General features: G+C 42.0%; 1 protein-coding gene across 3 annotated transcripts in view; it reads right to left on the bottom strand.

The window, feature by feature from the left end:
- Positions 1-22903, bottom strand: part of LOC112650533 (synuclein alpha interacting protein) — a 74364-nt gene that overhangs the window by 46274 nt on the left and 5187 nt on the right. For all 3 annotated transcript variants that reach the window (XM_035696860.2, XM_035696862.2, XM_049115996.1), the window contains exon 2: positions 15156-15228. In XM_035696860.2, coding sequence (XP_035552753.1) covers positions 15156-15228 — 73 coding nt within the window. The remainder of the gene's footprint in view (positions 1-15155; positions 15229-22903) is intronic.

Below are 22903 nucleotides of genomic sequence, written 5' to 3'. Positions count from 1 at the left end.
TTTATTCATGAGAGACACACCGAGGCAGAGACAGAGGCAGAGGGAGAGGCAGGCCCCCTGTGGGGAACCCAATGTGGGACTCCATCCCAGGACCCTGGGATCACACCCTGAGCCAAAGACAGACGCTCAATTACTGAGCCACCCAATCAATTAGCCTCCTTAACTGGCCTAATTTCAACGTTGGTATGTCTCACGGAACAGAGAGGCCCAAGGAGAGAGATGGGAAATGGCCGCTTGGTGGGGCAGTCAGAACACACACAACCTTTGTTAATGAAGTTTGCCATCTGCTAGGGTGTGGCTCCTAGGGCTTCAAGAAACAATCGTCAGAGTGACAGCAAAGACCACTGATTATAGATCAACCTAACAAATGCAGTAAGAATGAAAGAAGTTGAAAAACTGTGAGAATGACTAAAACGTGACACAGACACGAAGTGAGCAAATGCTGTTGGAAAAATGGCGCAGACAGATGTGCTTGACACGGCATGACCACAAACCTTCAATTTGTAAGAAAAAAATACAATATTTAAAAAGCACGAGAAAAATGAAACACAATAAAAGGAGCTATGCCTGTATTTATTTTCAAATTGATCTTCTCATTTTAAGCACTCATCATTGCCACATCTTGCCATTAGGCAAGATTCCCCTCTCTGGCAATGCCCTTACTGCCTTCTCTGCCTGAGACAAGACTCATCTGATGAGCATCCTCTTGGGGGTTGCCTCCATGGTGCACTTCCTCCAACTCTCCCGGCAAACAATTGAGATATCCTTGCCCATCCCTAGAGTTGTATATTTGTGAAGCTCTTTTGCAACTCTTCACACATGCATCTGTCTCATTGTCTGTCTTGAAAGTTCCTCTAAGGCAAAGATTGCTCATGAAACTCCTTGTGTTTATAACCAGCCATCTGTCTAGGATAGCATCTCACAGATATTGGGGCCCAGTGGCTTATCTTTTAATTAACGAATGAATGAAGGGGGGAGGGTGGGAGGAAAGGAAGAAAGGAATATGTTAGACTCAATTTGCAAAGTACAATACATAAATATGAGTCTTGTAACAATGAGTCACTCGTTCCATTTTGGGCACATTGCGTTGAATATTTCAAAGGCAGGTTAGTAACGTATTGAAGATAGTCAGACATTTAGATGTGCTGCATATCGAAATATTTTCATATATTTCCTACAATAAGTTCCAAGCCTTGATTTTTTCATGTGTAAAATAAAAGGGTTAGGCTATATGATTGCTAAGACCTGGTCCATCTCTAAATTTCTATGACTATATGGAATGTCTACAAATAACAGGGCTCTCTATTCTAAGTGACTCACTATGAAACACTATAATTCTTCTGGATCCATGTCTTTCAACAGATCTTACAAATTTATAATTATGAGGCTAAGCTGATTGCTGACACAGAACAACTCGTTGGCTCTTGGGACTGATAAATTAGTATTTTCTTAGGAAGATAATGTACAGTTTGCTGTTGCAATGGTGGATCCAATTTTTAAGACTGAATATCAATTCTGGCTCCCCAGATGCCTATTTATTTTACTTCTATATATGGAGTTATGTGTCTGTATTAGAAAATCAGCTGTAGACATCAAAAAGAGAAAGAAAAGGGGTATGTCTTTAGGATAAAATAGTGTTTCGCTACTATTTACTGTAAAAGGTAAATGAATTATATTTTTCATGAGAAATAAAATGGTCAGTTTTACTTTTAATTGCCTTAAAATGTACATAACAATATGCTCCATGTCTACAGCTACCAGGAGTCTAGCCACCTTCAAGGACATACCTGTTAAGTTCTCCAACATTCCATTTCCTTCTATTTTTTGCATTTAAGGGAGGGACATTAGGAAAGATCGGGAGTGTCAGCACTACTCATGAGTTTCCTTAACCCACCATAAACTTACACTTTGCAATAAATAGTGGGCCCACTTACTGCAAACATCTCAGGTCTATAAAGAATGGTGACAGGTAACTTATACCATCTCATGACAGTTGGAAGAAGGGTCTGGAGTCTGAGGGTAGATGACCTACTGGGTGCTCTTCTACACCATCCTTGGAGACTACACTGTAACTTGATCCAAAACAAGAGCTGGTTAACTCTGGATTTGGAGAATTGTTCAAGGCCATTATATTGGGAAGAACATGTGTGAGGAATGCACGTTTCTGGAATGTTCCATGGAATTGCTTGTTCATCTCTTTCATTGATGCCAGAAACCCTTTACTGTGGGTTTTATGAATAAGAAGGGGGAAAACAGAGCACTTTCTCATTATAAAAATATCACCTGATTTATTCACATTAAGACATTAAATACTACTGGAAAAGATTCACAGCTTTGGTTCTAAAGTTCTGACTTTAAGTGGCTGTTGGTGTCAAGCAGCTGTTGAAAGTGTCAGATCTGTGTTTCATTATTTCCAGCTCTGCCCAGAATTGTCCAGACTTGCTCATATAATTTTGTGCCCTATCTGTACCCATTTTTTATTTGTTTGTTTTTTCTGTGAAAACTCACAGAAATATTCAGGCCCTTACTACACTAGAGAGAAAATATACTTCAAAAAGAGGCACATTCCATCATGAAATCAGGCTCAAAATTTTGACAACCCTAAACCTTTGAGCTTCAAAAGCACAGTTTATGTAGAATAGCAATTGGTGGGTCTGAAGAAAGTGCATGGTTTCAGAGTCATTCTGTCATCTAGAAAGTATGCTGACCTTCATTCTGCTATGAGCAAAACCCTTCGAGTGCATTAAGTCTTGTATTCACTCCAGGCCCACGTTCCAGGCTCCTTTCTTTCCTTCTCTCCCTTGTTGCGCTGAACTGTAGGGAGAGACACAGGTCCAGGGACCATGTCCACACTCAGCAAGCAGAGCAGCACTGAAACGGGGGAGAGCTTGCTCTCTGTGGCATCTGGAAGCTCAGCGTGCTTACTGCAAAGTGCAGACACACACCAGTTTTAACTGAAGGTGGCGATGTTTTACTGGATTGATCTACTGTCCAGGACAAAGAACACCAAGTTACTGCTCTTCTGTGAGGGAGAAGAGGAGGCAGATGGAGGTGGGCGAGGATTGGAAAGTCCTTACTCTTTACCCTCTGCTCCCTGTCTCACTATTCTCCATCTCCAACTGGTGACTCCCCCAATGCCTGATTCTTTTATTTCTAAAGATGGAACGAGGTATTTACATTAAAAATAGAGCTTCAGGCCCAAGGAAGGAAAAAGAAGGGGGTGTGTCTTCAGAGTGTAAGAAAGAGTATTCCCTACTGTTCCCTGGTGAAAAGTTAAATTGATTCTATTTTCCATGAGAAGCCAAGTGGTTAAGTCAGTGTAACACGGTCTCATTTTGAGAGGAACAGAGTTTAAAGTCTGGAGGGGAGGAGAAATGGGAGCAAGGCCTAGAGTTGGCCTGAGGCCCCCTCTTCCTCTTGACAGCCCTCCTGGGGTCTGTTCACAAGAGCTCCCACCTGGACCCCAGTTATTAGTTACAAGGCCTCGGAGAGAAAGAGCAGGTACAGTGGAACAAAAGCCGAGTGCAGACAGAAGCTTTCCCCAGGATGAATGAATGGCAGAGCTACTTTGTTCTGTCTTCTGGTACAGCTCTGTATGCACTTTACAAGCACTGCTATAAACAATGGGGGAAAAACCTTCTGCGTATTTTAAGAATTTCTCAAAATGATGTTTTTTAATTGGAATGTTCCTGAAATATACTCTGTTTAACATTTTAAAATTGCTAATACCATATATTTGCATAAAGCTTTCTATGATTGAGTACAACAAATCGTTTCTGTATGTGATTTCATTAGAGGTTTATGCAACGACTCTTACAGGATGGATGAGCAGTTCTCACATATTCTCACTTGAAATAAATGAGAACTCTGTAAGTTTTAAGAGTTATGTTGCAAATCACATAGCGTGCTGACTCTTCCACCAAAACTTAGGTTTCCTAACTCCAGCTTTCCTTTCATGAAGGGCATAACTGCCTTATTAAAACTACAATTATTCCTTAAACATGCAGCTCATATTTTCTTCTAAAGATTTTATTTATTTCAGAGAGCACGAGAGAGTGCATATGTGCATGTGTGCACCCAAGCATGAAGGGGGGGAGGGGGAGAGGGAGAAGCAGGAGCAGGGAGCCTGAGGTGGGGATCAATCCCAAGATCCTTGGATCATGACCTGTGCCAAAGGCTTAACTGACTGAGCCACCCAGGTGCCCCCATATTTTCTCTATTTGGGTCACATATAGGTAAGTGGAATTCCAGCAACCAGTGGCAAAATCTGGTTGTACTTATTTCAGATTCATGTGGATCTAAATCCCAATCTCTGCTCCCTGCCTAGGTTTTGGTAACCACTTACTAAGAAGCTTCTGGGTGGGAGCAAAGTTAAGAAAATAGTTTTTCTTAACAACTTTTCTTAGAAACAGTTGAGTGGAAGAATTTCCTTACTTTGTTTATCATTAGTGGCATTAGCCTAAATTTGGAGTCATCTTATCACTGATAAGATTTTTTTTTTTTTTTTTTACCTCTTTCCATGAAGTTGGTTAGAGGGAGAAACGAGGAGTTGTCGGTACAGGGTGTAAGGGCACAGTGCCAGAGGAAAGGAACAGGTGACCTCTTGAGATTCCGGGGTGGGAAGGGGGGTCAAAAGTCTTAGAAGAGGCCACAGTGGCCTATCAGCTGGAGGGGGCATATCCAAGTGAAATGGATGGGGGAAGGCCGCTTGACCCTGTTCACTGGGCCTGGGGGGAAGGGGTGCTGGTAGGAGGGGTCAGGTATGGGGTAGGGGTTGTGTAGTGTTGTTAAAATAGGGGTTCTAGCATGGCTTGCTGGGAGATTTCAGGCCTCTCCGACCCTGTCAAATGCAGATATAGCACAGACCACACATTCAAGATAATGCATATCAAGGCCTGAGCACGAAGGTTGGCATTTAAGTATCATTTTTGAATACCAGTTATCATGTGAAATAGAAATGCCTAGAGTGCCAGGATATTTTGATTTTCTCTGAATAATGGGGACCATACAGATTTTTAAGCAATAAGGGTCTCCTATCCAAGTACTAAGCAGGCTGGACCCTGCTTAGCTTTTGGAGATCAAGATGAGGTCAGGTGCATTCAGGGTGGTGTGGCCCTGGATTAAGCAGCAGAGAGTGCTGATCAGAAGTGCTTGGAAGCTCTTGTTCCAAGAAGTGCTTGTTCTTTCAGCTGACAATTCCTTCAACTGGTTGAATGTAGCAGTCCAGCATGTAAGCAAGAGATACAGGAATATAATAAAGCTTGTTCAGAAATGTCAAATTGACAGAATGCTAAAATACTCATATAGGGTCCATTCATTCAAAACACACATTTGCACATGGTTCTGTGTATGTGGTTCTAGGGGTACAGAGGTGAATGAAATAGGCATAATCTCTGTCCTAATGAGGGAACCAGACAGTAAAGCAAGTATACAGATGAATAAGAAATTACAAAATGAAAGGTTCTTTGAAGGGAACACATAGCATATTAGAGTAGAGAGCAGCTGAGAAGCCTCATCGTGGAGGTGACATTTAGGCTACAACCAGGGGAAGGAGAAGTTGCCAACTATGTGAAAATCTGAGGGAAAATACAAGAGATGAGATAATTTTGTGGAGATCTGTGGAGAAGGAAGCATATTTTCAAATGCCTAAAGCAGGAAGAATCTGGTAGGTTCTATAGGTCTTACATCTAGAGGAGAGTGAACCAGGGTGAAAGCTATCTAAGGTGATATTGGGGAAGGCTGCCAGGGGCCAAACCGATTTGGGGGTTGCCTGGTCACAACAAATAATTTTAACAGAAATAGGGTGTCCTGGGGGGATTTCACAGAGAAGTGAAATGATCCACTTCACATTTTAAAATATACGTTCAGTCCACTCTGTGGGAAACAGGATGGGCAAGGGTTGGTGGTGAAGAAATGGGTGAGACGAGTTCATACTGTTAACCTAAATGACACATAAAAGTGGCTTGGCCTAGGTAGTGGCTGAGGAGATGGAAAGAAGGGGATAGATGGGCATATATTTTGAACACAGATGACTCAGGATCTGGTGACAGGCTGGTGTGGAATGTGAGGAAGAGGAAGGATTCTGGCCACAGTTACTGAGCGGGTGTATCTGTAAACTGAATCCCCAGTACTGAGGGAGCATCTGAGGAGGAAGTTGGGGAATGGCATTCGAAGGTTCCTCTTTAGATTCCATGAGACATCCAACATAAGACATACCGTTGGCAAGTAAGGGCATGGCTAGAAGCCCAGGCAAGCATGTTAAGTGACTTTTGAAGCCATTATAGTGGATGAGCCCCCAACCCAGAGAGACTTGGAGACTGAGAGGACAGAGGGTCCTACTGAATACAGAACCCACTTGTATATTTAAAGTTCAAGTAGAGAAGGAGGACTCGCAAAGAGATAAGGAGATTTCAGAGTGTTGGGAGAAAAAGAAGGAGAGAAGTGGTATCACAAAGCCAAGAAAGGAGAATGTTTCCAGAAAGGAGAAGCCAATAGTCTCAAATAATTTGTAGGGGCCAACAAAGAGGCGTGTATCCATGTAAACAGACGTGACAATGTGGAAGTCATGGCCTTCCCTAGGGAGGTAGAGGTCATATTGGAGATACTTCAAGTGAAGGACCAAAAGAGGGCTGGAGATGGGGGTTTCCTTAACTCTTTAAAGCAAGTTGGTTGTATTTGGAAGGGGGTGAGAAAAAGTGGGGAGAGAAAGGAACAGAGAACCAGAGTGGGAGCCACGAAAGGGGGGTACTGCTTATTTGCCTTTTTTTTTTTTTTTTTTTTTTGAGAGAGAGAGAGAGAGAGGATGCCTGCAGGGGTAGGAGAAAAAGAACGATAAACAAGATCCTTGCCCAGTGTGGAGCCCTACGTGGGGTTCGATCTTACAATCCTGAGATCATGACCTGAGCTGAAATCAAGAGTCTGATCCTTAACTAAGTCATCCAGGCACCCCCTGTTTGTTTGCTTTTTAAGACAGGAGGTGATCAGAAAAGTGTTTGTATGATGAGGGAAATGACCCTATAGAGAGAAAGATACTGATAGTTCAGATAAAAGAGGAGGCTGAAGGATTAAGGTGTCACACCAAATGAAGAGAAGCAAATGATGAGCTGGCCCATACCTCAGTTATGGTACAGAACCCAAAGAAGGGAGGGTTTCTTTTGCCTCTTCACGCATTCACTTGCCCACCCATATCTCAGATATACACATGGCTTCAGTGCCAGGCACTGGGGATTCCCTAATAAACAAGAGAAAATGCATTTAGTCTTCTAGAGAAAACTGACATTAAACTAGCATCATATTGTTAATAATTTTTTGAAACACAGATATTTAAAAAGGAGGAAACTATAGGGAGCTAGGAAATCATAGAGTAAGTTGGGAGAGCAGTGCTAATATAATCTAGGCTCAAATTGTCCCAAAAGGGAGCCACTAGACACCTGTGGCTACTAAGCAGTTAAAATGTGGCCAGTGGTCCATGCTGAAATAACATTTTGATTTATTGGGTTAAATTAAAGATATTAAATTAATCTCATCTGTTTATAGTTTTAAAATGTGGTTATTGGAACAAATTTAAATTATGTAAGTGGCCTGCATTATATTTCTGTTGGAACATGGTGGTCTAGGAGTCGGGTAACGGGGCCCTGGAGAGGTGACCCCGGAGGCGGAAGCAGGAAATGTAACATGAAAAACACACACGCTGGAAGAACTGAAGAAGGTTCTGTGATGTGCAGACAGAGTGGGGGGAGAAGGGCATGCGAGGAAGCTTGCTGGATCAGGATATGATGACTCAGGACCCGAAGGCCACAGCAGGGAGTTTCCCATTGTGTCTGGAAAACCACCTCAAGGATCTACTGCTCAGTTTTGAGCATGGAGTGACACTCATCATGGACCCTGGATTAGCATCCATTACCAAGGCATCCTAACTCATTGCTCCTCAAACTTGAATATGCACACATCACTTGGAAAGCTTGTTAAAAAATGCAGATTCTGATCAGGGGGTCTGAGAGCCTGCCTCTCCAACAAGTTCCCATGTGGATGGTGATTGCACCCTAGAAGGATCTGGACTTTTGTAGATGCCTCTTTACTCTCTCCAAGGATCCTTCAACAATGAGATTCTAGAGTTGTTTCTATGACTTGAATTTCTTTTGTGACTTTTATTTGTTTAAGGGAGGAATTAGGGCAACGGAGGTAGCCGGGACAGGGAAACCATTCTCTCTTATGACAGGAATGAACTTTGGAGGCCACGCAAGGTACAAGGGCATTTGGCTTCTGTATCACTTTTTTCCTCATCCCTTGGTTTCATGTCTTTCCCTCCGCCCCCCCCCCCAAATGATGCTTATCCCTGCTTCCAAAGTTTCATCCTTTCTTCCTGCAGACACTCCTGAAGTTACTTCTACCAAGATCTCTGTTTCAATTTTGAGGGTGCGAGACATGTTTCTCAGAGCCCATTAAAAATGAACTAAATCAGGGGAGAGGAGACTGGGTCTCCTCCCCCTAAGGTTCCTCTCCCTTTGATATTGTCTCATTTCTTTCCTATTTCCACAATACTTATAAAGTTTTAGAAAACCAGGGAGCTGTGGTGCTTGTAGATCCAGCTAAGCCAAGACATGTTCAAATGAAGAGATGAAGAGCCAAGGGTGTGATGTATTTAAGTTCTGCTCCTTCTAGCACCTTTATTACTCGCAACACGACCAGAGTATTCCTTTTAACTATACTATCACCTCCTCTGCTCCTATCTTGCCTCACACTAACTTATGCCCTGTCTCTCAGAAACAGAAGCTACATGTTAATGGATTAAAGGCCAGAGATGGTCTCTCCCTCCGGACAGAGGGGACAGGTCTACCTTCACAGGTTAAGTCCTGGGCTTTATTTGACACAATAGCTACACGCATGCTATAGCCGCAGAAAAGAGCAGCAAACTTTCCCTGCATGATGATTATAACTCTAACAAAAACTAGGCCTCGAGGAAAGAAATGCTAAAAAGAAATATAGTCACATTTTGTTTTGACAACAGGATTAGCTGTAGTTTTTACTTTTCATTTTTTATAATGGATGGTTATCACCTTGGGAAGCATAATTTTGTTAAAGAGAAATAAAAATAAGTGTTTCACTTGATAGCATTCTCATCTAGATGCTTTGCTTGTATGTACATTTTCACTGTGGTGAGATAAACTGAGGGTTTTGTCAGAGGTGTTGGATTCTTTGCTGTGCTGGGTTGAAGTGTTTGTGTTTTTTTAAGCGAGATCTTTGAAATGCGTTGCCCTGTTCTTTGGAGTCCATTTTGGTCATGTGAGATGGAGTCATCAGCAGGCTTTACAATTTAAACCACCCCATCGACCTTCGCTTGCAAGCTTTTAGCATTAAACCTTAATAAAATGGAGAATAGGGGGTTTACATATTTAGCATCATCTGCTATGTTACAGAAGGGTCAAGGGGATAAATTTCATGTCTATTTACTATTTTTGGTGTTGGCTGAATGCCTTAAAAATCTTAGAAAACCACATATTTTCAGAGGTTCAGAGTTTGTCACAAAATCTGCACTCAGAGGGGCTGAAAATATAGCAAATCTGCAAGGCTTTTAAGTCTACAACCAAAATGCCTTTTTTTTTTTTTTTTTTTACCAGATAGGTATCAGATATGAAGTTTAAAAAGAATGGCTCTCCTTTACTCACTATCAGGCAAATTATAGTCCAGGTTATGTAGGTATGAAAATTCTTTCAGAATCTCTTCTCAACCCATCCCGGGGCCATTTATTACTGTCATATAACTGAGTTTTCAATCCTCATTGTGTCTTGCTCTTGGACCCAGAACTGCATTAACATTTATCTGCCTTCTTCCATGAGAAAATGATCCAATGAGCTTAGCAGATACATGTTTCGAGAGAATCACAAGACACTTAAAGCACCATGAATTGAAACAAACATGTATTTGAATGTTCAATTAATAAAAGAAAACTCAAAGTCAATGAAACTGAGTATGTCTGATTTGAATACCATATGTCGACATATTTTAGTCCTTGTTGGAGAAAACTGGAGGGCAGAGTTAACACCCACTGCCTTGTGCCATCCCCTTCTACTCGAGAACAGTGGGGATTAAGCAGAGAAAATGTGCAAATGTTTCGCAAATAACTTCCTTTTAGAAGGACAAGTTTTTCACACATGACTTCCTTGCTGCTAATCCTTGCTTCACCCTAGTAGCCACATGTGACTCCTCAGACGATAATTACTCAGTTGACTCAACTTCATAGGGCTCTGGAGTCAGCACAGCTGGTTTTAGATTTGCCAGCTCCAGAACTTTGGGCAAACTATCCTCTAGGAGTCTTGGTTTCCTCATCAAGAAATTGGGTATAATAATGGTCCTCCCTCAGAGAATTATTCTGAGGACAAATAAGCTGTTTATGGAGGACTTGGAATACTGAACACCTAGGAATCTCAAGAGCAGCTCCGAAGAGAGGCCAAGTCTGTTCTCAAAGGTCCTATTTCTAGCTCTTCACCTCCCTCTTACCTTCTTGTGGTATCTGTAATATTTTCACATGTTTTTTTCGAAACTTTTTTTACAGAAATTTGAAGCTCAGTCATTGTGCACTGTGATTCACAGAGGATAGTTGAAAATATTATTCCTGTCAAATATTATTCCTTTCAGAAATCTGAAAGTGCAGATTTCGATAGGAGTCAAAGCCTTCAGCTAAAGGAAAGCACCTCTAGGGCATGCTTGTGTGCATTGCACAACTAGTGGAAGGTAGTGGGAGGCTGCCCCAGGAATCTGAGGACACTGCCATTTGCCTTTCTCAGACCCTACCATGGGGGTGACCCTGGGTCTAGGGAGAAAGAGGGGTGAACTCCGAGCCATAAGTCTCACAGAGGGGCTTCCAAAGCCACCAACAGGCTCCTCTGACATTCCTGCTCCTCTCAGAACACTTGAGAAACAGGCAGAGAGGACAAGTATGAGTGTTGTCTCTGGAGCAACCTTGGGAAGGCAGGACAGGTAGGTGGGGAGTCCTGGATGCTGACATGAGGGGCTGGCAGGCTCTCCTCAGACCACACGGGGAGCCACCTTGGGTTCAGTTCTGAGAGCTCCATGTTAAGAAGGATGCTGGTCATTTGTAGTCATCCACGAGAGAGCAAGGATGAGCAGGATAGACTTAAAACCATGGAGGGAAATGTCAACCTGGAGAAGATGAGACAAAGGTCATCTTTAAATACTTAGTGGCACCTTGTCCAGGACAGGTTGCCCATCACTATGGATCCAAAGGAAGAACCAGGGATGAGGGATGATAATTTGAAGAACACTGATTTCAACTGAATGAAAAAATGAGTCATTACGGTGGGTAGCCTCCTGACACTGCGAACTCTCTGTCACTGGAGCTGTGAAGTGCAGGCAGGATAATAAGGATCCCCTCTGAAGATCTGATGGACTTTAAGTAAGTGTTTTTTTTTTTCCTTTTAAAAAACTTATTTATAATAATTATTTCCATTTGTAAGTAAACTTATAAGTGTTAAAAAATAAAACCAGCACAAAGAGCGCCTGTATATATCTTATCCTTTATTCATCAACACTTTACCCATTTGCTGTAATATTTGTACTCCCACATGCTCTCTCGCGCTCTCTGACTAGATGATTTTTGGGTCCCTCTTCTGTTGTGAGTTAATGATTTTGCACCCCGAGGCTCCAAGTAGTAAGATTTTAGACAAATTGAAATCTTGCGGGCAGTGCTTTTCACAGCATTTAGCATAAAACCCATGCCCGCATACATGACTGACAGGGCCATACAGACTCTGACCCTGACCTTCTCCCAGACATTACGTTCATTTTGATCACCCGATTGCAGATTGGTTGTTCTTTTTCTTCCTCATGCAGGCTAAGCTCATTCCTGGCTCAGGGTCTTTGTACTTGCTACTTTCTCTGCCTTCAAAGATCTTTACTGGTTGTCACTGGCTGGGTCCTTCTAACATTTCCAGACACCTACAAGTGCCCTCCTCCAAATCCTCGAAGTTACTCTATCATATTGCTTTGAGTCACTTCTTATCACTGTGTGAAATGATCTGGTTTATTTATTTGTTTGTTTGCCTTTTTTTGGTCACCGCCTAGAGCATAAACATCTTGAGAACGGGTGCCTTATCTACGTCTTATTTGTTACCTCGTCCTGAGTGCCTATGATGGGGAATATTCAGTTATCTGCTGGAGGAATAAATAAAAGAACAAATGGGCCTGAGAACATCTGATCAAGGGCTTGTTAATTCAAGGATGGATGGTTACATGTGACAACCTACACAAAATGGAAATTGCTTAATAAACTTGAGAAAGACAAAGAGCCTTTATCTGGTAGATTATATTCTAACTGACAGGAGGTTGAGCGGAAAGTTTTTCCAGAGGGTGCCCCATCCAAAAGAAGGTGTGGACTCTTCTCAGAGGCCAGTGTGCTTTCTGCTGCCATCTGTTTGAAAAGATTACCATAAAAATGAAAATCTGCAAGCCCTCCTGGTGCAAGCTCCTTCTAGGTGGCTGACACAGGAAGACGAAAAGGGGGCAAAGGGTATTTCTACAGCTGGGTGCCCTTGGAATTAGTTGGTAATGGCTCAATTCTCTCAGAAACTAGCTGTGAAAAATCTTCACTATGTTGAGATTTCTTTCAAAGGAGCTCACAGATCATCTCCAGTGATGCTATGGAGAGATGGATTTTTCTACGTGTTCTTTTTTTTTTAGGATTACTCTTGCTCTATTAGTTTGATAGTCTTCAAACAAGGTGTACATGTGATTCCACTGGAGGTACACACGTGATTCCATTAAGAGGCCCTAGTCTTGCCCACATGCACCCATTTCCTGTCAGGTCTAATTATTGCCAATGACCTTGAGCACTGGGTCTTAGCTCTGGGTGAAGTTTAAAGGCTTCTAAACTTGAAACTGGCCTCCTCCTCAACCAGAGAAGAGATGTCCAACATCACCTATTGTGCAAGTGGTGAGGAGTCACGACCTGGAGAAAACGGGATGAACCAGCCTCAGGAAAAATTATTTTTAACAGCTTTCATTAATTCACTTACCTTGGTTAGCAAGAACTGCTACTGAACTGAGAAGAGAAATTAACTACTTCATCAATGAGGGAAAATGCTGATTTTTTTTTAAGTTTTAAAAGGATAATATCCTAAAATTAAATGAATGCTGTTCAATCAAGCTGTCTGAAGAGAAGTATATGTATATGTAGTGGACAAGAGAACCCACTCCAGACAGAGGCAGACTTGCTGTGGGGGGGATCCCAGCTCTGCAACTTAATTGCTGTGTGACTCTAGTCAAGATATTTAACTTCTCTGCTGTCTCAGTTTCCCTACCTATAATATAAACATCATAAGTACCCAGCTCATGGGGATTTTAAGATTAAGTTAATGTGAGTAAAGGGATTATAATAGGACCTCACACACTGAGCACTGAACACGTGATTGCTAGGATTTCTTCTCTTTACTCCCCAGCTCTAATTAAAGAAGAAAATCCTGTATATCTACAAAGTAACTTCAGACATGTCACCTAATTTTGATCCTAACAGTTGGCAAGAAGCAAAAACTTCTTGCTTTTTTAAAAGATTATTTATTTATTTATTCATGAGAGACACAGAGGGAGAGGCAGAGACCTAAGCAGAGGGAGAAGCAGGCTCCATTCAGGGAGCCGGATGCGGGACTCCATCCCAGGACCCTGGGATCATGACCTGAGCCAAGACAGATGCTCAACCACTCAGCCATCCAGGTGCCCCCCTTCCCCACCTTTTTTTAAAGATTTTTTTTCTTCTTTATTTTGTAGCTGATCAGTCTCAGGCTCTAGGCTTATAGCTGATAAATAACTGAACCCTAACATGAACCCAAGTCATGGCCCTGGTGCACCAGTCAGCAATCCAGCCTGGAACCTGAGGATGCCTTGTAAGGAGGCATATCCCTAAAGCCTTGTGGCCAAAGCCTCTATTAAATCTGACAGAAACCTGACTGTGTTTGAAATTAAAAAAAAAACAAAAACAAAAAAAAACCTCCCAAAACTAAAGGTAAGTGAGAACTTTTATGGGAACTTAGAACTATCCTCTGTGTTTCTGACCCAAACATTGAAACATTACTTTTACTCAAAACAACAACAACAAAACAGAGATAAATAAACCTTGAAAGACTGTTTGCTCCATCTCATCTGAGCAAAATGTCAAAGTAAATGAGATTTCCAGGAGACAAGTAAATTAGTTTTGTGCAAGTCCTTTCAGTGAGAAAGCTACTAGAATACTCTAGTAGCTGTCCAGGTAAGGGCCATCTATTTATTCTGAAACATGATACATACAATCTCAGGATTATCTTGGGCCTTCCATAGCCTATGGTTCTCAGGATTCAAGCTATTATCAGAGGAGCTCCAGCTTTGGCACAATTAATGGTGATGCCTTACAGCAATTACTTCGAAAAACAATGAACATCCTTTCATAGTTCAATGCCACGGTATCGTCCCCATCGACATCCTTTTTAATTTTCATTTTCGCCCATCACAGAGAGAAAAGGAGGGAGGCTTAATTTGATTTACAGAGGGAAAAACAACCCTGAATGTCCTTTTTTTTTTCCTAGGGGTGGGGGCGTGTGCAAGGAGAAAGGTCAACCAGCTGGTTTTCATCTATATGCCATAATTCTCTGTTTAGTTTACACTATTAAACTCCAAAGCTTCGCTTTAATCTTAACTGTTACAGTATGCCTTCTTGCAGATCCTATCATGTCGCATCCCTGATAGGGTTTCAGACTCTGGCGAAGCACCATCCCAAGCTGGTCCTTGCCATATGGGTAGTGAATGCATCCAACATTTTTTCATTGGCGCCTGCATCATTATGTTTTGTCACCAATGGTTTCTCGGGTTTTTAGTAAATTGCTGCGTCTACTGTGGTTTGGAGCTGTTGAAATGACGGGCTACATTTATTTGTATACAGCCGAGTCCTTACTAGAGCCTCCCTGTCCCGTTAGCCTTTGGAGGATGACCTAACATCTGTTTGCAGAGGGTATGTGTGTGTGTGTGTGTGTGTGTGTGTGTGTGTAGGGGCATGAAGGGAGAAGCCTCACAAGGCAGGAGGCAGGAACAGGCAGGGTGAGGGGAAACAGCTTCCTGGAGCCCTCCAGGCTCTGAGAGTCAGGAGCAGGAGAGGGAGGAGGTGAGAGACTCACCTGATCTGTCTTCACTTTGTGAATCACATCTTCGGCACAGTTCAGGGATGGTCTTCAGTGATGTGACTGAGTACTGGATGGGCAGCCAGAGCAGAAAGGGAAGAAAGCAAGAGTTTAAAACAAGAGTATGACATTCATTCAAATTGGCCAGAAAAAGCACAACATGGGAAGTGATACTTGAGTACAACATGCGTGTATCCAGAAAGTCCGTCTGATTTTATCCCAGATGGGCTGCTTGGTGACTCAGGGGCATCCCAAGCTCTGCCTAGAAGCATCTAAGCAGATATGCATTAAGAGGGGCTATATGGTCCTGCTTTTCACATGGAAGGTGGGAGCCGAGCAGGCATTCTATCTCCTGTTACTTTTGCTACTTGTCTGTAGAAGATGGAAGAATTTTGTGGCCTCAGGGATTTCCAGAAGGTGTCTATAATCTTTGCATTTTGAGTCCAGGTGTTAAGAGCCAAGGGTAAAGGCCTTAGCTTCCTGCAGCACCCAGGGCTGCCAGGAGCCTTACCTGTGGCCATGCTGGCTGGACCTTACCAACATCTCTCACGTTGCCACTTGTCAGAGATTTTACTCTGTGGCATCTGTGAGCTCCATGGGAAATACCGGGGGTGGAGGGGGGAACGTTATAAAAAGCAAGAGGAGCGTGGTTCTGTGTCTGAAAGCTCAACTGTTTCATGTACAGAGTAGTCTGAACTGAAATCACCTCCCAGCACCAACCCAGTAGCGACTCAGGGGCCAGCTCCCAGGATAACAAATTACAACACGAGGGGGGCATAAAACCAGAAGAGTGAAAACAAATGTGAAATCAATAGGTATGATGTATGGGGACTATGTTTGATGCCACTCAATCTTCCTTTTAGAAAAGGATGTTTTAGAACAAAAATAGATGGGATGAACTATTTCTTTAATCAAACAGACCATCTTTGATCATACATTAATTCATAAAATATAGCTCCCTAAAATTATTTTGCTCTGTACCATTAGGAACAAGGTTCTTATGGAAATGAAAATATACTATGAATGACCTCACTGCTGCAAAATTTGGGAGGATTGAGAAGAAACCTTTAATCTGAAAGAAAAATGATCATGGGAAACTCATTAGGATTATTCTAGCATTACAAGTGAGGAATGTGTAATTGGCGAACATTTGTCAATAGGAAGGTACTTTAGTTAGCTTGATGTTGATAGATGAAGTGAAGTGTCTACATCGAGACCACCCCCCCCCCCCCCAGTGCTTTTCACATGATGTCAGGACAGCAAGACAGAGGGAGGGGCAATTGTAGCTACTGTCAGTTTGCCAATTGCATGTCACAAACAAATTAAATTTCCAGTTCTTCCAAGTGAAAAATGAAATCTCAAATGACTAATTAGAGAAATTACTCTTACCTGTCTGATGCAATAACATCCTGTTTATGGTGGCCATTCCTTAGAGGCCACAGGTGCTTTAGTCAATCCCCTCACATACTCAGAAGGAGGGAGGACTGGCTCTTAAACCAAAACTGAACTTTAAGCATTCTTCCCCTTTAACAGTACGTTCTTTGGGGGATGGGGGTAACACAGGTACAGAAGGCATTTTTCTTGTTACCAATAAGGTACCTTATGTTCTTCGCCAAGTACAAGGTCTCTAAGGAATCTGGTAGCTTCTTGAGACCAGCTGGTACAGGTTAAATAATTACACAGTTTATAATTCAATTAAAATTGGGGCTTTTGTTTCAGCTGCCATGTGCCCAAGAAAAGCACCCTTTGGCAGTCTCACCCCCTCTCCTGTTTTATCTCCAAGACAAAATTTTAGAAATGGGGAATTTAAGATGGATTGTGTTTAAATATAGTTAATGATAAATTCAATAAGGTTGCTCACTTGGCTTAATGATATACATTTGATTGAACTGGGTGTGCTGCTTTCTGTATTTTCAGCCGCATGCATTCTAACTGCTACCTCTCACCCCAAAGTCAGGCATGTCAGGATCTCTGAATTATTAGCTATATCTTCAGCTCTTCCTATGTGATCTCAAAGGTCTGAAGAGTGCAGCAATTCTTAATGTAATAGGGTTTAAATTTGCCTGGTTGGGGTGGGTACTGAGCTACAGGCAGAGGACTAGCCTCGCTGAGGCCCACCCACTGCCTCAGCCTACATCCCACGCCGCAGCTTTGCGTGTCCACCTCTGGCATACAGAAAGTCACATCTGTGAAGGCATACATCTTAAGCCTTTGGGAATAATGACCTTGAAGAAAAAGTCATATGCTGCTCCTGGTAATGAAAATCGCAAGTACAGCAATCTCAGAAAAGGATGACGTGTTGGCCAGAAAATCAGTTTTGGATAACTGTAAGGGTATATGGAATGGCCAGTTCAGCAAAGACTCCAACCTACACTGTGAACAAATCCACCATCCTTTATAAAGACACAAGGAAAACATTAGTTTGTGTATTTGTTTCAGTAAGCACCAATACTGCTCTTTGGATAGAAGATAGAGCTTAAGAGAATGTTGTACAGTTAGGTCATGATGGGAAGAGGAGCAGAGGAAACACACAACTTGCAACACTAATATGCAAAAGCATTTTCATAGGTGCACATTCTTGAATAAGCAAATGACCCAGGAAGTCTCCCTTGCACGAGCTCATTGTACTACCATCGGGGAGCTGAAAGGGAGGGCTTCCCAGGCCCTCATCTGAGTGCAAAGGACAGATGGCCTTTTATAAGGAGCTGTCTGATTGCCAACCCACCTCATTCCCCGGACAATGGCCAACTCCCTGGGCAACAACCACTGTCATTCTGGCCCTATCAGAACCAAAGCCCAATGTATTTCCCTGTCTCTTGCCCCTACTCCCTGCCTTTGTATTCTGTTCCCCTGATACCTATTATTATCCTTGATGATATTATCCTTGATGATAAGAGAGAGGGGGCTTGCAGATGGCTGAAAAGCACTACATTTCCTAGCTCTCTGTTGCTTAATTTATTTTTTTTTTCTTTTTTTAAAGAAAACCTTGCAGAGGTTATTCCCATAGAACTAGGCTTTGTGAACTGAACTTCATTTCCATTCCTCTATCATGTCCTAGGAAAAGCCACGGGTTGACCAGCTGTCTCTGTTTCTTCAATATCTGGGTGCATTAGAAGTTTACTGCCACCTTCTGTACCTCTCTACTCTAGGGTCCTCTTTGCCTGCAAAGCCTTCCTCTGGCCAGGGAAAAGCCAGCATTCTGCAAGGCCAGCTTGCACTCTGCTTTCTGCATGAAACCTTGGCTAACTGCTTTAGCCCTAAAAGACTCTTCCTTGCCCTTGGTAAAATACTGCCTTGCTTTATGGGCTGTTGTTTCCTAAGTGTTATATTGGCTCCCAAAAGTGCCAGAGAGAAAGGACGGTGACTTGGACTTGCATGTGAGCATGGCACACAGGGTCTTATTAACTACTTGACTGAAATATCAAGACAAGCACATGTCTGATTAATCCCTGGGCATATTATAGATGTTCAAAGTAGCTTTTTCATATTTAGGTATTTCCTCCATGCTTCCATACTTGCACTAGAATTAATTAGCTTTCTAAAATGCAAATTTGACTAAGCTGCTTCTCTGTTTCATATCCTTCAGGGGCTCTGCATGGGCTACAGGGCAAAGCCTTAGCATGGCATGTGAAACCCTCCATGAGCTCAGGCTTCTGTCTTAGCACCGTCCACTTCTCTTGTGATTATGGCAAAGTGAAATTTCTTATGGATCTCTGATCTATTGTTCTACCTGTCTATACCTTTATGCATGATATTCTATCTACTTGGAATGCCATTCCACCAATTTCACTAGGCAAACCCTTTTTAATTCTTCAAGCTTTGTCTGGGAGTCACTTTTACAAAATTTTCTCCCACCCTCCCAGATGGAAGTAATTCCAGCTTTCAAAGTGTGGTGTCTGGACCAATGGCATCAACCCTATCTAGGAACTTATTAGAAATTCACATTCTTGAGCCCCATCCTAGGAACTCTGACGGCAGAGCCCAGCAATCTTTATTTTCACAAGTGAACCTGATGATTCTGATGCATGCTAACATTCAAGAACAATGGCTTTATATGTATATTTTAGGTACACATCCATTACAGATTCTATCACATGATATTTCACCTATATATTCCCATCATTGCTTTCTCTGCTTCCTGAGGATATGGACAATATTTTATTTACCAAAGATACTGGGCACTTACTGAACTGAATAAAATGAATTCCCCTATGTAACCACAATTTTAGTGGCAATAATAAAAAGAATAATAGTAGCAGTTAATATTTATATGGCACTCACCTTCCTAGAAAGACCCATTATTACCAGCCTAGGGATGCAATCGTAGTATAGTTACAAGAAAAATAATTCTAATAGATTAATAGGATGGGTAGTGGCTGATGTCTCAGCCTTCTGCATGAAGGACAATGGATTTGGAACCAGAAGACCTAGTTTTAAGCTCCAGTTCTGATATTTATTAACTGGGGCTCTGGACAAATAAATCATTTCATATCTCTGGGGTTCACTTTCTTAACATGTAGAACACAGGTAATCATGTGAGATAATGCCAAAGCCAAGTCAAGTCAGTTTGCAAGCACTAAAATGATGCTGAATGTTTTTATCTTTTTCTCCAACCTGTTTTCCATGTGTGTATATGGCCCTTCTTCCCTCACCATCTTCATTCCCCTCCTGATTTTAAGCTCAGCAGATCAAGATATGGCAACTAAAGAGACCCGAAGAGGGAGATGAGCTGGGATTAGAAAGGAGGAGAGCCCAGCTTGTCCCAGTAAGTTATTTGGCCTCTCTTTGGTCTTTCCTCCTCCAAAAGAGTCCACAGCCAAGGGCTGACACTGAAGCTTAGCTTCGCAAACTAGAGAGTCAAGATGACGCAAGACGATCCTACACATCCCAGCCTGCGCCAGTCACTTTTGTCATTCTGCCATGCAAAATAGCTTGAACATGCATGGGATTCATAATAACCATGCATTATTTCTACACTGAGCCATGAGGATCTCTGACCACCCTAGATATTGTTCAGGACTAAAAGGCTTTGGCCCTTACTCCACAAAGCTGGAGCCAGTTGGGTGAACAAGCAGACATGACTCAAATGGTAATGAGCCACAGAGAATAAAAGAATGAAAATCCCCAGCACCTTTTGAAGTTAGAGACTTTAAACAACTAAGGTCTCATTACGTTTCCAAAAGAAACAATTAAGCCAGTCATCCAAACAACCATCCTGAAATTCACGATTCCTCACAAAGCTTTCCAAAATTTAGGCAGGCATCTCAATAGGCACACAACGAAACAGCAACCATGTGTAGACACAAAGCTGGCGGTGAAAGCAGACACACCCTGAAGTGCGATTTTCAGAGGCGTAGTATTTTTCTGCACTTTAGGCCTTCTTTCTGGTGGCCTGCCTTTCCAGTTCAGGAAGGCATGTCCTGACTTCACGCTCTCCCCACAGATGATGGCAACCATGTGGCACTAACAGTCCACCCCTTCCCCACTAACCCTCCACTTGTGCTCAGGCCTCTTCCTCTCCCATGTCTTCAGAGCTCGGGCTTTGCCATCATCCCTCTTCTCTCCTTCTCAGCCACCGTCTTTGGCTCTTTCCCCTAATCCTATAAAAACAAAAAAGTACCCCTGCCACCTCAAGACACACTGCCTCCCCAGTTGACCACAGGCTTTCTTGCTCTTGTGTTCACTGCCATCTTTTCTAAAAGAATTGCTGTGGTTATTTTCTCCCCTTCCTTGTCTCTTACATTTACCCCTCTAGCCACCGTGACATGGCTTCCACTCTACCACCCCAAAGGCCCCACTCTTATTATGGCCACCAATGGGTCTTCACTGGAAAATCTATCCCTCTCTTTATAATGGCCTATTTCCCACAATTGGCCACTTGCTTCCTTAAATTCTTTAGATCCCTCTCTCCCTTCAAAGCTCCCTTAATATTCCTCCTCTATTTCTGAAAACTGTTTTCCAGTCTCTTTTGTAGAAGCCTCTTTTTCTCCATACCATGTGGAACAAACTTCTGCACAGTTCTGTGTCCTTGGAATATTCTTTCCACATTTCCATATTTCACAGTGACCATACTGATGTCCACAGTTTTAGCCTCCATTTCTACACAATGCAGGTACTGGTGAGCTACATTTTCATATAATTCATCCCAGACTGCTTTCTTTCTCTTTCTTTCTTTCTTTCTTTCTTTCTTTCTTTCTTTCTTTCTTTCTTTCTTTCTTTCTTTTCTTTCTTTCTTTCTTTCTTTCTTTCTTTCTTTCGTTTTTTCAGACTGCTTTAAATACATTTCTTTCTACATTTAGGCTTTGTCAGAGAAGAATAGAAATAATCCTATTTTCAAATGCATTTTTGTTCTGGTTCCTTGTTTTTATTCCATCAAGAGAGGTTTTTTTTTTAATTAATAATCAAATTCTTTTATGCTGAGATTTTTTTACAGTTGGTATTTCGGAAGACTCAGTAGCTATTTTGACCATTTTCAGAGTATACCACATATAGCATTATAGTTCTAACATGCAGTCAGGCAAAAGATGAAGGTCCACACTGGCAAAGGTGGTGAGATAGCATAATACTGAATGATCCCCTTCTGCTAGGAGAAGTGATCATGGATGAGAAGAGAGCTGGATGAACAGAGCCAACCAGAGGTGACCAAAGGGCCCAGCAGAAGTCATTTCAACAGAAGTTACCCACATGGTTTATAGAGCCAAACTGCCCACATTATATCCTAGCTTCACCATTTTCCCACTAATTAATAGTAATTACTTAGCCTCTATCAGTTTCTTCATCTGTAAAACAGGATAATAATGCTACTTCTATCAGAGCATGGCTGTGAAGATTATGAGCTATCATGTAAAACACAAGTAATTGTGTCTGATGCATAGTAAGTGTTCAATAAATGCTATTACTATTATTTACATTAAAAAGTACAAAAAATGAGCATTTAGAAGCTAAGGCAAAGCAATGGCAACTACTGAGGCAAACATTAAAAATTACAAAAGAAAGATTAAAAGAAATCTAACTGGAAGCAGGACATAGGGCTGGCTATAATCCTCGTTATGATTCAGTGATGGTCTAGTTTTAATTGTGAGCCAATAATCAATCATCAGAGGAATATAAAGACTGTCAAGAATGGAGCTTGAAATTGTAATTAAATCTGACCTTCTATTAAGTTAACCTGACATTTCATAATAGGCTCAATTGTTATGATAGGGTCCTGTAAACTCTGAGAACATAGATCAAGCCTGTGTCATTCATCCACACCTAGAACTGCTCCTGGCACACTGTAAACGTTTAATGCACGTTGTTGAGTGGATCAGCATAAAATTTAGCCATACATAAGAGGTAAATAGTCTGTGTAAATTAACTGTACTGTGAATCTAATACATGCTCTCACTAGCAGGAAAGATAAGATCTTTGAGGGCTATCTGCAGAGTAAGGGAAGAGCAAAAAAAAAAAAAATCTGGCAATTGCTCATTCTTGGAAATCACTCTATAAGGCTGCTTTCCACCTTCTCAGGAAGAGGTATCAGGTCCAAGATGTGGAGTCTGGGGGCCCAGGTTCCGGTCTTGGGCTCTTATACTACCTATGGGACATGAGCATGTAATTCATCTTGTCTGGATTAGATTATTCTTAATTCCTTTGCTGGCAGGTGTTAGGATACAAGAGAACACAGATGACATGTGATAGCAGAACAAGGCAGGAGGCTTTTGGTAATAGAGGCTGCAAAAGGGAGGAGTGAAAGGTAATCTAGA

This window comes from Canis lupus, chromosome 11 (assembly GCF_003254725.2).
Source record: "Canis lupus dingo isolate Sandy chromosome 11, ASM325472v2, whole genome shotgun sequence".
NCBI classification, from domain to species: Eukaryota; Metazoa; Chordata; class Mammalia; order Carnivora; family Canidae; genus Canis; species Canis lupus.
The sequence above is the reverse complement of the archived record's forward strand: the minus strand, read 5'-3'. Positions and strand labels throughout refer to the sequence as shown.